Source organism: Gadus morhua, chromosome 2, assembly GCF_902167405.1.
Source record: "Gadus morhua chromosome 2, gadMor3.0, whole genome shotgun sequence".
Lineage (NCBI taxonomy): Eukaryota > Metazoa > Chordata > Actinopteri > Gadiformes > Gadidae > Gadus > Gadus morhua.
In genome coordinates, this window is record NC_044049.1 from 16,318,993 (window position 1) to 16,334,148 (window position 15,156).

The 15,156-nt window shown below is 42.6% G+C and overlaps 1 protein-coding gene across 2 annotated transcripts; it reads left to right on the plus strand.

The window, feature by feature from the left end:
- The first annotated feature begins 4,945 nt into the window (after positions 1–4,945).
- Positions 4,946–14,004, plus strand: psmd3 (proteasome 26S subunit, non-ATPase 3). 2 transcript variants are annotated; one of them, XM_030377196.1, is made up of 13 exons: positions 4,946–5,031; positions 5,131–5,295; positions 6,054–6,244; positions 6,748–6,888; positions 7,064–7,200; positions 7,399–7,589; positions 8,805–8,908; positions 10,005–10,119; positions 11,027–11,146; positions 11,529–11,632; positions 12,652–12,807; positions 13,142–13,192; positions 13,624–14,004. In XM_030377196.1, exons 2-13 carry the CDS (start codon positions 5,136–5,138, stop codon positions 13,699–13,701), a joined length of 1,548 nt encoding a protein of 515 aa, XP_030233056.1. In that variant the 5' UTR covers positions 4,946–5,031; positions 5,131–5,135; the 3' UTR covers positions 13,702–14,004. The 2 variants fall into 2 exon arrangements, with proteins under 2 accessions (XP_030233056.1, XP_030233065.1); XM_030377205.1 differs by having other exon boundaries at positions 5,001–5,031; positions 5,113–5,295.
- Positions 14,005–15,156: the final 1,152 nt, after the last annotated feature.

Sequence of the window (15,156 nt, forward strand, 5' to 3'; positions counted from 1 at the left end):
GTTTTTTACAGGATGGGGGCATTGTCCCCATGCCAAACCCCCAACCTGCCGGACCACGCGCTGATTTTTGTCTGGCCTCTACCTGGGATACCTCTCAAACATGGTTGAACCTGCTGGGGGCTAAGTCCCCGTCGGTATAGGTACCCAGGTCATAGAGACACACAAGCTTCCCCAGCACGACAAGGTAAGCAGCACAAGGGGAAGAATAAGCGGTTCGCTGTAGCTATATCACCTCGTACATGTTAAGCATTATTTAGTCTTAGTGATTAGCATCGATTTTTAGAAGTTCAAGATCTGTGGTGCATTAAAATATATGTGGTGCATAAAGGCTGGGTCATCATGCTTGGTTCAAACCCTAGGAAAAGGGAACGGTTAAATTATAAATGTGTACAGTTAATAATGATCTGTTGGTTGTCCTAGGCCCAGCAGGATATTGCTAGTTGGCAGTTCTTTAAACGTTACATCAAATGTTTTTTTTATGAAGAACATTCTTTCAAGGAAAACAAGAACCATGCATTAATTCAAACATAATTAGGCTCCCTGTAAGGAAACAAAAACAAGAAAATGTCTAGAGCCGGAATGGGACTTTATTGACCAAGGAACATTGACGAGTTCCCTGGTGTGTCTCTAAAATGAGAATGTTTAGGATTGGATCTGGTTCTCCTGCTGAGCTGTGTGACGATTTCCCTCTAACGATCAGGTGTTCAACACGCAGAAGACTCCAATAATACATTCACATCCTCTCTCTCTCCTTTTCTCTCTCTCTCATTCTCTCTCTCTCCCCCTCTCTCTCTCTCTCTCTCTCTCTCTCTCTCTCTCTCTCTCTCTCTCTCTCTCTCTCTCTCTCTCTCTCTAGTAGTGTAGTGCAAAGACAGAGCCTTCCCCAGCTCTAATGACATGTAATTTTAGTCAGGAGTGAAATTTACCATTAGAACAACCTCGGGGGCTGAGTTACTGCAGATGGTGTTTGACTCACAGCTGAAAGATGTCTCATCCCCTACCTGCTCCTTAAGGACTGACTGTTAGGCAATGATTGACCTAATTGGGAGTCTGAGTGCAGGACCTTCATGATTTGAACCAACGAGGCACTTCTCTGTGCGATTGTCATTCGAATTCACATCCTTTCGAACAAAAAGTTTGTAGTAATACCACTGATGTACTTTGTAATCAAGACGGGACATTTGAGAACTCGGAGGAGAAAGTAAATACAACTACATAAAGCGATTTACTATTTGACAAATATTGCTACAATAATGCATACCTTTGTCAAACTAATTTTGAGAAATAGCCAACGATATACCAGGGAATGCAAATGCATGGTCTTGTTAGATATGAGTAAGCAAGCTTTACTTTATGAGATGCAAAACACTGCTGTTGTCTTGTTATGTTCTGTTTATTAATGTTACCAGATGCTTTCCAATCACAAACCTGACCTTTGGCCCGACTCACTTGAATAAATGGCTTCAATTACAGCACAACCATCCTGCTTATACTCACTCTCAATTCATTGAGATGTAGGATGATGGGCCCATAATGTATTCGACATAAGACCCAATATGTGTAGCCTTTCTAAATAGGCTCTGCTTGTTGCATAAATTTAAACCAACTGACCAATAAATGCAATAGGTTATTCCGCTACTGGTTTTAAATACAATGATATGTTATATGCAAGAGTGCTACATCCGTAAGATATATATGATCATTATTTCTAAGGCATTTCAGCCATGACATTGAAATTCTAATGAGAGGGGAACGAGTGAAACAGGGGGTTTATTTCCTTATAACATCTCTCTAAAGCAGCTCCTTGCTTGGTTTCATTCTGTTGCAGTCTGGGTAATGATCTGTGGAAAGGATAGAATGGTGGTAGAATGCTAAATGTGATTTTCCTGGATTTCCTCTTTTTCCTTTCTTTTCTATCTGTCTTTCTATCTTTTTCTTTCTTTCTTTCTTTCTTTCTTTCTTTCTTTCTTTCTTTCTTTCTTTCTTTCTTTCTTTCTTTCTTTCTTTCTTTCTCAATTAGTTTTCTTTCTTCATTCCATTTTGTCTTTGATTCTATTTATTTATTTATATGTATTTTTTTTAATTAATTCGTTCTTCCTTTTTGCTTTATTTTTTTCTTCCTTCCTTTCTTGTCGTCTTGAATTCTGTATTTCTTTGATGTTTTTCTTTTTCTTCTTCTTTCCTTCTCTTCTGCCTATTCTCTTCTCTATTTCCCTTCTTATAGGGTCATTACCCTAAACTCTCTTCCATTCTGTTCCTCTACTCCTGTTTTTTGTTCATCCCCCTGATTGCTAGCAGATCACTGTTATTTCACCTGATTATCTGCTGTAATCAACAGCTGACGGCTTCCGATTGCATCCTCCCAGCTGCACACAGTGCCTTCAGAAGACTCTCCTACACATGTCCTTCCTTCTTATTTTTCTTGTGAAATCATTGTGAATGTCTGCATGGGCTTGCACGTGCATGAGTGCATGCATTAGTGCGTGTGCTTGTGTGTGTGTGTGTGTGTGTGTGTGTGTGTGTGTGTGTGTGTGTGTGTGTGTGTGTGTGTGTGTGTGTGTGTGTGTGTGTGTGTGTGTGTGTGTGTGTGTTTGTGTGTGTGTGTGTGTGTGTGTGTGTGTGTGTGTGTGTGTGTGTGTGCGTGCGTGCGTGTGTGTGTGTGTCTCTGTGTGTGTGTTTGTGTGTGTGTGTGTGTGAGTGAGTGAGTGTATCAATTAGTGGAATAGCATTAACAAAAGTGTATGTGCATGTGTACAGGATGTGTGCATCTTCCAATTAAATGTACAACACCAATACCCAGCTAATGTAGCTTAATCAATGCAGCCATCTTGGTTTGTTGCTGCCAAGCATCACAAACCCTTTCAGTGTGATCATTGACTGCATTCCCAACCTACGCAACAAAGTCAATATGCAGTTGTGGTCGTCTTACCACAGTAAATTCATGCCATCTTCGGCCATTAAAGACAATGGTCTGAAACCTGGAATGGGTAACTTAGCACTTTCTTCTTCCGTCTCCAGGGTCTTGATTGGTACTTAGAAACATAAACACAAGAAATACATCGAGAATTGATTTGAACATTATTTTTGGTTTGCTTTCTACAACATCATAGACATCATGTTTACGCAAACAAACACACACACACACGCACACACACACACACACACACACTAAATGTACACACAAATACACAAACACATAAACACTAATCTCATCCAAGGTGGTTATTCAAATAATCCTTAATATGTGTTGCATGTTTTGTCTGCATTACTAATAATAAAAAAAAGCAGAGCTGCATGGTGATTTTTAATATTGAGTTACACGTTGCATAGTGATTGTGCCAAATGATGATAATGTCAACTCCCTCAACCAAATTATTTAAATTTGCCTATGTAACAATAGCTTTTAACAAGATACATGAGAGTCAAGGAAGTAGCTCAAACCGGAACATGCGGTTGACTTATTTGCTTCAGGGTGATTCATCCAGTGGAATGGCTGTTTAAGGGAATTAATTAATGAATTAACAGTTTTAAAACAAATCGAATGCTCGCAGTGAGGGGAAGAGGGAATGAGACAGTATAATAACAGGATGAAACTGTTAAATTAATGTGTATGACTGGTTGTGACTTAGTACACAACACAGCGTGGGGGACAGGCCATTTGTAATTAGAATTAGCTCCAACTTAACAAAACAAAAGAGGAGGAAGTATCTGGGAAGACAGATAAAGACAGAAACAGAGAGACGATGAAAGCATCAGCGGTGTGCTCCATTTTCTACAGTGTTCAATGTTGTTTAAAGGGAAATCAAACAGTCTTTTGATGGACTATAAACCAACCCAATCAGGGCCACAAAAAGGGAGCAAGGAGCAGAAAGACCGAAAGATGGAGAATGGGTCCTAAATATAAAGATTGAGCTATAAGGAGAATGATCAATTAAAATAGAGAGAGAGAAAAAAAGGGAGAGAGAGAGCATACAGAGTAAGAGAAGGAGGAAGGCAGAATGAGAAACATAGAGAGAGAAAGAGAAAGAAAGAGGGAGAACAAAAATATGTGATACACACGTCCCAGTGGGGGGTATTTACTGTGACCATGTCCTCCCCTCAGCTCCTCATCACTGCCTCATTCCCCAGCACTATGCTTATAACTGATGTCTGTAGTCGCATGACTTTGCTGACTCTTCCCGGCTCGCGGCTCATCCTTTGTTGCTATGGAAACAGGTGGCCCCTAAAAACGCACAGACTCAACACACACACACACACACACACACACACACACACACACACACACACACACACACACACACACACACACACACACACACACACACACACACACACACACACACACACACACACACACACACACACACACACACACACACACATTTTCCTCCACTTGCACCACCAGTGCATCATTAAGAAGTCATGATCAATCAAACAACCTCTTCCCTCTCTGGTGAAGAGATGTCTGTGTTTTCGTCTCTGCACTCCCAATATACTGTTTCCCTCTCCCCAAGCATACCCTTAAAATTGACATTTACACACACTCTTGTGGTTTTCTAAATGTATAACTTTTGATTAATGCACAGAAGTAATAAGGACATTTTTCACCCCAAAAAGTACATATCTGATTAAACATACAGACAGTGCGGTATCACACAACAGGCACAAATTAGAGAAAAAAAATAAGGCATAAAATAAATAGATGCAAGAGAGTAATTGGGGATGGAGTATTCACAATGGTTATCCATTTAGTCCTGTTTTGCTTTTTAGATTTTCCAAAGTGAATTGTGCATTTATTAAAGATAATCCATTTTTGTAGATCATTGCATCATTGTATATTTGTTTGTCAAAATATTTCAAACTTGTGCTGCATGACAATTGCAAACACAGAAGACGATATGAGAGGTATGAACTGAATCTGATATCCACTAGTTGCGACTGTTTATCCTGTATTGACCAGTAGGGTCTGTATCCCAGAGTCCTTTGCGCACCACAATAGTTGCCAGTCATCGCCGAACGAAACGAGCGAACGTGAGTTATGACTTGCTGATAAAAACAACCAGAACCTTTTATGCCCCATTCAGATCTATATTTGAAAGGTTTTATAAATAGATAATACTGTTTTCACAGACACTATGAAGGAGACAACAGCGAAACGACGCGAGAAACCCAAGGACTCCAAAGCCGACAAGCAGAAGGATGCGGGCCCCGACCCGCAGGACGTGGAGATGCCCGAGGAAGATGCAGCTAACGCCGTCAAACTACCCAAGGAACTGGATAACCTCACTCTCGACGGTAGGATCGGGTCGTAATTACAAATAACCCAGGGAAATCACACAGTTCACAGTAACTTGGTTTAACCTCTCGCATGTTTACCATGGTATTGAGCTACTACATAGCATAGCCAGCTAGCAAACTAGCAGTCGAAAAACTGTCTGTAGTCTTTTCAGAGTGTACACATGAACTTCCAAATCTGAAATAAGGTACCCATTACCTGTACATGTTCATTGAAATGTGTTCTGATAAGAATGTGATGCTTATGGCGAAAGATCTTATGCGTCACTCAACAAATACAAGTCACTGTTATGACTGACAGCAATTGGAGACCCGTTTTAGCTAAGCTAACATTAGCTATGTATCTGCTGTGCTTGTGTCAGTGACTTATGTCCTCGTTGTCTGCGTATATTGTTTGGCTGGATTTTGAGAAAACCTTCTATTCTGTTTTTATATGAACTGTGTTTTTTACCTTGTAATTTGAAATTGATGCATTAAAGCAGTGATTCTTAAGTTTACAATGGCATTTCTATAACCTTTAGATTATGTGTCAATGTTATTTTTGTGCTGCCCATTTATTGAAATTCTTATGCCATGTGTCTCTAAACATTTGTTCACAGTACTCTTTACCATCCCACATCCCACTACTACCTTTAGTCTCATTGTCTCGTCTCACATATTGCCCTGTTGCCACAAACCACAAACGTTCCCTCCCTTTCTCATCCCCGCTCTCTTTATCTCACTCTCTTACTCTTTCTGCCTCGTTCCAACCTCCTCAGACATCAAGGAGCATGTGAAGCAGATAGAGAAGGCGGTGTCTGGGAAGGAGCCGCGCTTCGTACTGCGCGCTCTCCGGGCGCTCCCCTCCACCAGCCGCCGTCTCAATGCTAATGTGCTGCACAAGGCCCTCGCTGGCTTCTACACCAGCAACGCCACGGCCCGGGACTACCTGCTGGGTTTCCTGGAAGAGGTAGGGTCTGGCAGGAGAGGCACTGCAGCCTGTGAGCTGAAGGGAAGGGATACACCAGGGCTTTCATAAGATGTTCAGCAGTTATCGGATTAGATTCACTGGACCTGATTTATAGTGGGATCCCCTAAAGTGGTTCTGGGTCGAATCATGTATTTAGAGCCTCACCACTCACTTAAAGAAAAATGTAGCCAGGAATACTACAAGCTGTTTTGTCTGACTTTTTCAGACTTTCTGTGTTCATTGAAAGGTTTGAAATTCAATTCATTACTTGGCCTGCTGTACAGAAATGAGCTGTACCCTCCACTAGCTTGACGGCAAGCATCTGTTAGTCTCTGTCTTTACATCAAACAACATCCTATTCATTGTGCTATGATATGCAGGGAGCTGCCAGTTCTACATCCTGATAGTGATGTAAATCTGGGGAGGGAAGCAAGACTTGGAGCTCCTCATTATTCTTAATTAATGTCTATCCCTCCATCCTCTTCTCCTTCGTCCCACATCAGCCCATGGAGACAGTGGAGGGGGACATCCCCTTCCGGCCCAGGACGGGGAAGGCAGCCGCCACACCTCTGCTGCCTGAGGTGGAGGCCTACCTCCAGCTTCTGGTGGTGGTCCACCTCACCAACAACAAGAGCTACACAGAGGTGGGTTATCTTTATGAATATGTCCTATTGAAATGTGTCTGTGCAAATGGAACCTAAGGCATGGGTTAACCTAAGGCAAAACCACTTTCGACAAGTTTTCCAACTGCTTGAGCACTTTGAACCATAATAACATATTGATTGGTAATTTTCTTTTTTTTGGGTGTTCTCCCTGCAGGCCCAGAGAGTGTCTGACGACCTGCTCCAGAGGGTCGGCTCTCAGAACCGCCGGGCTTTGGACCTGGTGGCCGCCAAGTGTTATTACTATCACTCACGCGTCTACGAGTTCCTCAACCAGCTTGACACCATCCGCAGGTACGCACATACACACACATACTGCGGACATAAAGGATCGAGCCATGTACATTCTGGGAGTGCAAAGGCCCTGGCCACTACACTATATAAAGCATTGCTAGCCATCATTAGTGGCTATTGAAGCACTACATGATTACAGGCGGCTTACCCAGACTAACCCTAGCAAAACGTCTCCCTCTCTCTCTGCCTCCCAACCAGTTTCCTCCACACCCGGCTGCGTACGGCCACGCTACGTCACGACGCAGACGGGCAGGCCGTGCTTCTCAACCTTCTGCTGAGGAACTACCTCCAGTTCAACCTCTACGACCAGGCCGAGAAGCTGGTGTCCAAGTCGGTGTTCCCCGAGCTGGCCAACAACAACGAGTGGGCCAGATACCTCTACTACACCGGTCAGTGGTGGGGGTGCAACCAAGTCCCTTCGCTCGAAGAAAGGCGTGTGGTTTTGGTTTTTCCACTGTACATACGCTGTGTGTGCAAAGTGGTACCAACAAATCACCAGCTTGTAGGTGGCCCAGATTATGAAATTGTTGGGATGGATTGAGATGTTGGAGTAGTTGGGATGGACTGAGCTGTTGGGTTAATTAAGGAGACCCAGACGGGTCTAATCTAGAACACTGACCCTTAACATCCTCTGAAGAGAAATTCGGCCTGCAAGTGGCTCTGAAGATCAGCATTGGCTCCCTTGATTGCCGCCCAACATGTCAGTCCAGGGCCGGCGCTCGGCATAGGCACCTAGGCGATCCCCTGGGGCGGTGTCATGCCAAATTTGTACCGGCTGCCAAATTTGTACCGGGCGCGTCACCCATACGTAATCCATTCCAAACCTGCCTGGCAACAGATGATCGCGTCGCGTCGAATGACGTGAAAGGTTCACGAACATTCGCGAACCTTCAAGCTCGTTCATTCGCACTTGTCCGTTATCTGTATTGTGCTATTTCGTCCTTGACCTGCTTTAAACACTCAGTTTACTTGCTAAATTTGATTAAACAATTAAATACAATACAAATATAAAGTAAAAACAAGTGATATCTAGCGATCCGTTTTCTGTATTATTGTGGCGAGCAGCGCGGGAAGGACGAGTCGCCACATTATGTTATTTCGTCTTTGGCAACATGAGCGTGAATGTTTTTTGAAACCCGCTTTAAACACTCAGTTTACTAGCTAAATTTGATTAAACAATTAAATACAATACAAATATAAAGTAAAAAAACAAGTGTTATTTAGCGATCCGTTATCTGTATTATGTTATTTCGTCTTTTCTAACATGAGCGCGAATGTTTTTTGAAACCTGCCCGGCAACGGACAACACTTAGTAATCAGTTGTCCGGACAACTGTTGACGTGCCCAATTTGGCATGACAGCGGCAAATGTGTTGGGGGCGCCCTCTGGTGGCATCTTTAATTAATTAATTAATTAATTAAAATATACGAAACAGGCAAAATGAAACCAAACATGGTCCCAAATGGAACGGAGAAGGGAGGGGGCGGGGGAGTAATTGTTAGGGAACACTGAAACCCTCAATAAGCCCCTCCCCCCCCTGTGTCAGTCAAGGAACGAGTGCATTAGAAGCCGGCTGATGGGATTCCCCCCTCCTGTCTGCCCAGGTCGCATCAAGTCCATCCAGCTGGAGTACACCGAAGCCAGGCGGACGCTGACCAACGCCCTCCGGAAGGCTCCTCAACACACCGCCGTGGGCTTCAAACAGACAGTGAGCCCAGCACCCCGCGCATGCATGGGGAGGGGGTCAGCCTACATGTGCTCATCATATAACCTTGAATTGATACTGTTTGCTTTAAAGGACAGTCCTGGTCTCGGTAAACACACCATTGTCTCCCCCGGCTACACTTATCAATGCGCTCCAGTCAGTACAGAGTCTTTGGACAAAATAAAAGTAAATCCCCACTAGGGTTGCCGCGGTATACGGTATTACCGGTGTTACCGGTGTTGAGGCCAACACCGATTACTCTGTGTTGCACACCGGCAACACCAAGTTTTTTTTTTTTCAGTTATAAAAAACAAATTCAGTAAAAATGAATAATATAATTAAGAAAATGAAAATGTGTAGAATAGGCCACAGTTCTGCTCTGTGCGGAAGAGAATTGGCGCGCCGAGAATTGGCGCGCTTCCTTACAAGACCGGTAACCATAGCAACGCTGGTAAACAAACCCCGCAAAGCCCAATCCCTACGTGAGCTCCCCGCGCTACGGCCATCCGGAGGCGAACAGAGCTTTTGGCCTAGATATTGGCCTATAATAGTATTAATACTATTATATATAGAACGTTATAAGACGCCGATAATTGGCACAAGAAGTGCTGTACTGCCATTGTTTACATTAGGGGCAGGCAGGTGCAAGCAAAATGCTCTTTGGTTGAACCGGTACAACAACGGGAAGAAGTTATATTGTTAACGCGAGGGTCAGTGAAGCAAGGGGCGAAAGTTGCAATGCTTTGATCACCAAGACCGGTATTGTTCTTCAATGTTATGGTGAAGAGATTAAGTTATCTCTGACTGAGTGAAAGGATGGATAATGCATTTAACAATGTTACCCATGTTGTGTTCTCCTAATCCATTGGTTTGGTATTAAATATCAAAGTCTAGACTGCAGTGGGTTCCGTATCATTGATATCGGGTCAATAACGGACCATCAGTATTTTTAACAGCTCGATGGGTCATATGGTTTCGCTTCATCCTTTTCAAATAAATGTATGTTTGTATTTCACGCAGGGTACACGTAAGGGTTCCATAAAGGCAAGAGAAGAGATGTACTTACATGCCACTCAAACATGTCACATCTGCTTCTCAGGTCCACAAGCTGTTGATTGTGGTGGAGCTGTTGCTAGGGGAGATTCCAGACAGACTGCAGTTTAGACAGCCCTCACTCAAGAGGTCCCTCATGCCGTACTTCCTTCTCACGCAAGGTAACTCACTCGCTCACCTACACTCGCTCACTCCCTCTTAGGGCTGGGTGATAAACCGATTTTATCGATTAACTCGAGTGTGTAGCTCACGTCGACTTGTTTAAATGAAAATCGGTTTTCTCTTCAACATCCACCAACGCTTCCCTCTCAGCTCCCGTAGTTCGGAATGGGCTCAGCCTTCCCCCCGCACAGAGTGCGCATTTACCAAAGTGATACACAAACATGGCAGCGAGCGTGACAAGTTGTATGCAACAATTTATTCATACATGTATAATCCATTTTGAGGTAAACATAATTCATTTGAAATATATCTGTGTGGTTTAATAATTCGTCGACCTGTTGGTAATTCGTCGATCTGTTGGTAATGCCTCGGGGCTCCAGTAGGGGGATCGCGGTCCTCTTCCTCATTCGAGAGAAGGAAAGGGCTGCGTGTGTGTTTTTCTCATTCTTCTCCTGTTACTATTCCCTTTTTTAAGGTAATTGCCGTTTGCAAAACAAGGTATATTTAGGAACACATGTTGAAAGTTTGAATGTTATGTTGGCACTTTATCAGAATTACCTCTTATCATTAGTGATATTTTATGTTTACATAAATATTTTATTTTATATTTTACATTTTATGTTATGTTACAGGTTACACTGTTTACAATGGCAGGGCCTGCCATAATGCCTTTTTATCGATTTCAATCGGAAATCTGATTTTTGGTGAAAAAATCAGGGATTTTTTTTTTTAGGCCATATCGCCCAACCCTACTCCCTCTATGTTGGCCCTAAACACAACGTGAAAAAGGGAAACAAAGAAACAAAACAACAAATTAAATCTGTTTTTTAAAGGACACCTAAATATTATTACTTATCCGAATCAAGGTGTGTGAGTAAGAGTGTATCGTGGGTTTGTGTCTTGCAGCGGTGAGGATGGGTAACCTGGCCAAGTTCAACCAGGTTCTGGAGGAATTTGGGGAGAAGTTCCAGGTGGATGGGACATACACACTCATCATCCGCCTACGCCACAACGTCATCAAGACCGGTGGGTCACCGGGCTCCAGCACCAACTGGTTCAGTGTCATGGTCGTTGTTGGGATTATTGTGGGTTTTGAAGTGGATCTGTAAACTCCACTTAGAATCAAGTAATCGGTTGTATGGTTGGACGAATTATTTTGAAAGCATTTTTGGTTCTCCAATAAATTTTAATTTGTATCTATGAATAGAATAACCTATACCAAATTCAATTCATCAAATTAATCGCTTACAAGTGATGTATTTGATTAGCCCTAACCCGTTCTGTACCAAAATGATACATTAATATATGACATAACATTTTGCTTTACTCTTACTCTGTACACCGCCAGCGCTAGTTTAAATTAAGTCCTGTAGTTTGGGATTATAGATTCTTTACATATACTTTCCAGGTGTGCGTATGATCAGCCTGTCCTACTCTCGCATCTCATTGGCCGACATCGCCCAGAAGCTGCAGCTTGACAGTCCAGAGGATGCCGAGTTCATTGTTGCCAAGGTAACATTCACTCTCCCAAAAAGAAACTCGCACACACATTTGCACAGAGACATGGAACAAATTGTATGCGAATTGCAGGTGTACTTGTTGTGAAACTCAAATGGTATATAGGTCATAAAATGCAGTTAAATTAAGCTATTTGTTTTGAGATAATTGGAAATTATCCTACTCTTATTCTATGCAATCCTATGTGATATTTTATTTTAATTTTTTCCAATATTAAAATATTAGAAATTAAAAGGAAAGACGATCTACAGAAGAACTCGATTCTGCCGAAGTGGTCTTCACTCCTATTCGTAATTGTTTTGGATGTGACAATTATACAAAGCTTAAAGTTATGTTCTCAAGCCATCCCAGAAGCTGAACAACAAGCCAAATTGACTTCACAAATCTCCTTCCTACCTGCTTTGGAATTGTGAGTGCAGCGCCTGAACATGGAGTGCTTATTTTTAGGAAAGGAGGGAAGAAGAGTTGGACGCAGAAATATTTAGGTTGACTGCGATCGGGACGTTTGTATGACTTGTCTGCGATCATCAGTCAGTTATACAAAAATTTGGCTTAGCCCTTGTAGTTGTATAATGAAGGGGGAAAGCTGCCCTATAGACATCTGAAGAGTAAGTCCCGCCCTCGAGGCACCGGTATCATCGGTACAATGTCTATAGGAAAAAACATGGTTTTTTTAATGATCGTACATAACAAACTGTAGGTGGCGAAGCTACTCATGTTTTGAACTACACACTTTTTCCATCTAGATTCCACTTGGGTTTTGGATTGTCAGTGCCATTAAGGTAGTAAATGATTATAAATGCTACTTTTTACGGCAATCCAAAACCCAAGTGGAAACTAGATGGTAAAAGTGTGTAGTTCAAAACGTGAGCAGGTTTTACTTCGCAACCTACAGAATTTGAAGCTCAGCTTTTGTGCTCAGTGTAGCTCCTGGGTTACACAATGCAATTACATTTTATCATACTATTCACCAATGGTTGCGCATTGGAACAATGTGTTTATTTGCGATGCAGGCCATCCGCGACGGAGTGATCGAGGCCAGTATTAACCATGAGAAGGGCTACGTGCAGTCCAAGGAGACCATGGACATCTATGGCACCAGGGAGCCTCAGCTGGCCTTCCACCAGAGGATCTCCTTCTGTCTGGACATCCACAACATGTCTGTCAAGGTCAGAGTCCATGCACTGAGCAGCACACGGACCCACTCACTCACTCACATGCTGTAGTGAAAATAGGGAGCATTTAATTATTATTGAACAAGATTTAAATTGAACTACTCTTAAAACGTCTGTTTCCAGAATGTTCCCATGTGCATATTAATCGAGCCCTAATGAGCCAACTTGATCTATACACGGAGTCATGGACGATATCTGACTGATGTGCATGTTAAACAAGCTTGAATCATGCAAGGCCTTAGGAGCTCTTGGCCCTGAGGTTGGGGAAACACTGTTGGAAATGTCTCCTGTTAACCGGCTTGACTCAGTGTTTTAACTCCCACTACAGGCCATGCGCTTCCCCCCCAAAGCCTACAACAAGGACCTGGAGTCAGCCGAGGTAATGGTTTCGTTCTTTACCTTTTATTTTACTCCGTCTCTTAATTTCTCAATGTAGACGTTTAGTTGGGTGTAGCGGTTAGGGTGTTTTACTCCCAGCCCATAGGTTCTGGGTTCGTCCCCCAATGTCTGCAGTCGACCATGCCTTACATCTACCTGCTGTTTAATAAAATGTATGTTAGGATTAGGGGTCGACCGATATGGATTTTTTTATTGCCGACACAGATTTTTTTTTCAGCAGCCTTAGCCGATAACCGATATGCCGATACTGATTTTCTTGAGCTGACACTATCCTGGAAATCCAGAGTAAATATTGACCGATTATATCAGCCGGCCGTTATATCGGTCGATCACTAGTTAGGATTATAGTGGGTGCTGTATGAACGTGAACGTTCATACATTCTCTGAACGTGTTTCCTATTCGGTCATCAGGAACGTCGGGAGCGCGAGCAACAGGACCTGGAGTTCGCTAAAGAGATGGCTGAGGATGACGACGACAGTTTCCCTTAGTTAGAATCCTGCTTCCTGTGGCCGCAGGATGTTTGTTTTGTTCCGTTCCGTTTGTATGCTGCCATCCATCGGTAGATCATAAACACCCACAATACCTTTTATCGTCCTTCCTCCTTTTCTTTTGGCTCTGTATTTTCCTGCCTTATCGTTGCACAGTTGACTGTAGAGCGAGCTAAATCTGGCCTGACATGGTCCATCCGACTAATCTAACCTATAGCATGTGTCTATCTGTGAGGCAGGGCTTGAACTGAAATAAAATGTTTTGTTTTTTTTGTCTAAATAAACTTGTTTGTGTATGATGTTCATGATGTTAAGGGGTATGTTTAGCCTATTTATGGTCAGCTAGTGCTACAGTCCCACGTGTCAATAGGTAGGTTAAGGGTGAAGAATGCAAAGAATTAACATGTATTGGACTATGTATGGAAATTGTATATTTTAATGTAACTGGTGGGGTGGCATTGAGAATTAACATACTGTATCCAGTCTCACATCCTATACAAACACATCTGCTGCCCTGATGCTCCTGAACAAATATATCATTGACCTAGTTGAAACGTCTGTAACAGTTCAAATGGCAATTTCTGGGGTTAGGGAATTAGTCCGGTTGATGTTGCCAACGCTGTTTATCACACTAATATAGCACACCGACCTCTACCAATGCTCAATATGTGCATGCATCGCTTTGCCAGTGATTGTGATTGGAAATGACTTACATAGTACGTTAAATTTTATTGGTGCGACCACATCGCTGGAAATTATGGGGAAAACATTTTCGCGACGTAGGAAAGTTTGCGTGAACGACACCTCATGCCATGACTGTTATGATTCTACTTCCGTTCGGCAACTTGGGACAAATTTAGTTGCCCAGTGGGTGACGTACGGTTTACTAGTGACGCGCATGAACAAGCGGAACATGAACATTTTACTCAACCACTTTACCATCCATCATATCACATACTATACTATTGATTGACGTTGTAACGTCTGTTGGAATCGACTTTGCTCAATGTTTACTGGTAAACCAGCTCTAGATAAGGGGAAGTGTTGCCTTCGATACATTTTGTTTTTAATTATGAGAAGCACATACAGTAGTGCAGGGCTATTCAACCTCCTTAACAAGTGGGCCGAAAAAGAAAACCACTGGGGGTTCATGGGCCACACAGAGTAAAACTACGCGAATAAATCGCTACAAATAAATCGTACATAAAGTAGTGTTATCTTAATATATATAATACTACTACATGGAATAAACTTGTCAGACGCATTCCTTCCTTCTTCACTTTTAATCGTATCATTATAAAAGATTTTGTTCTCACGTATTTTGGCCACGTATTTAGAATTCAACAATGTTGTTTGAATCATCACAAAACAGAACTACTGTACATATGAGACATTTTGAGCCAGTGAGTCAGTGAGAAAGATTGCACTGCCTTGTTTGCCTAGTTTGGCTCATCC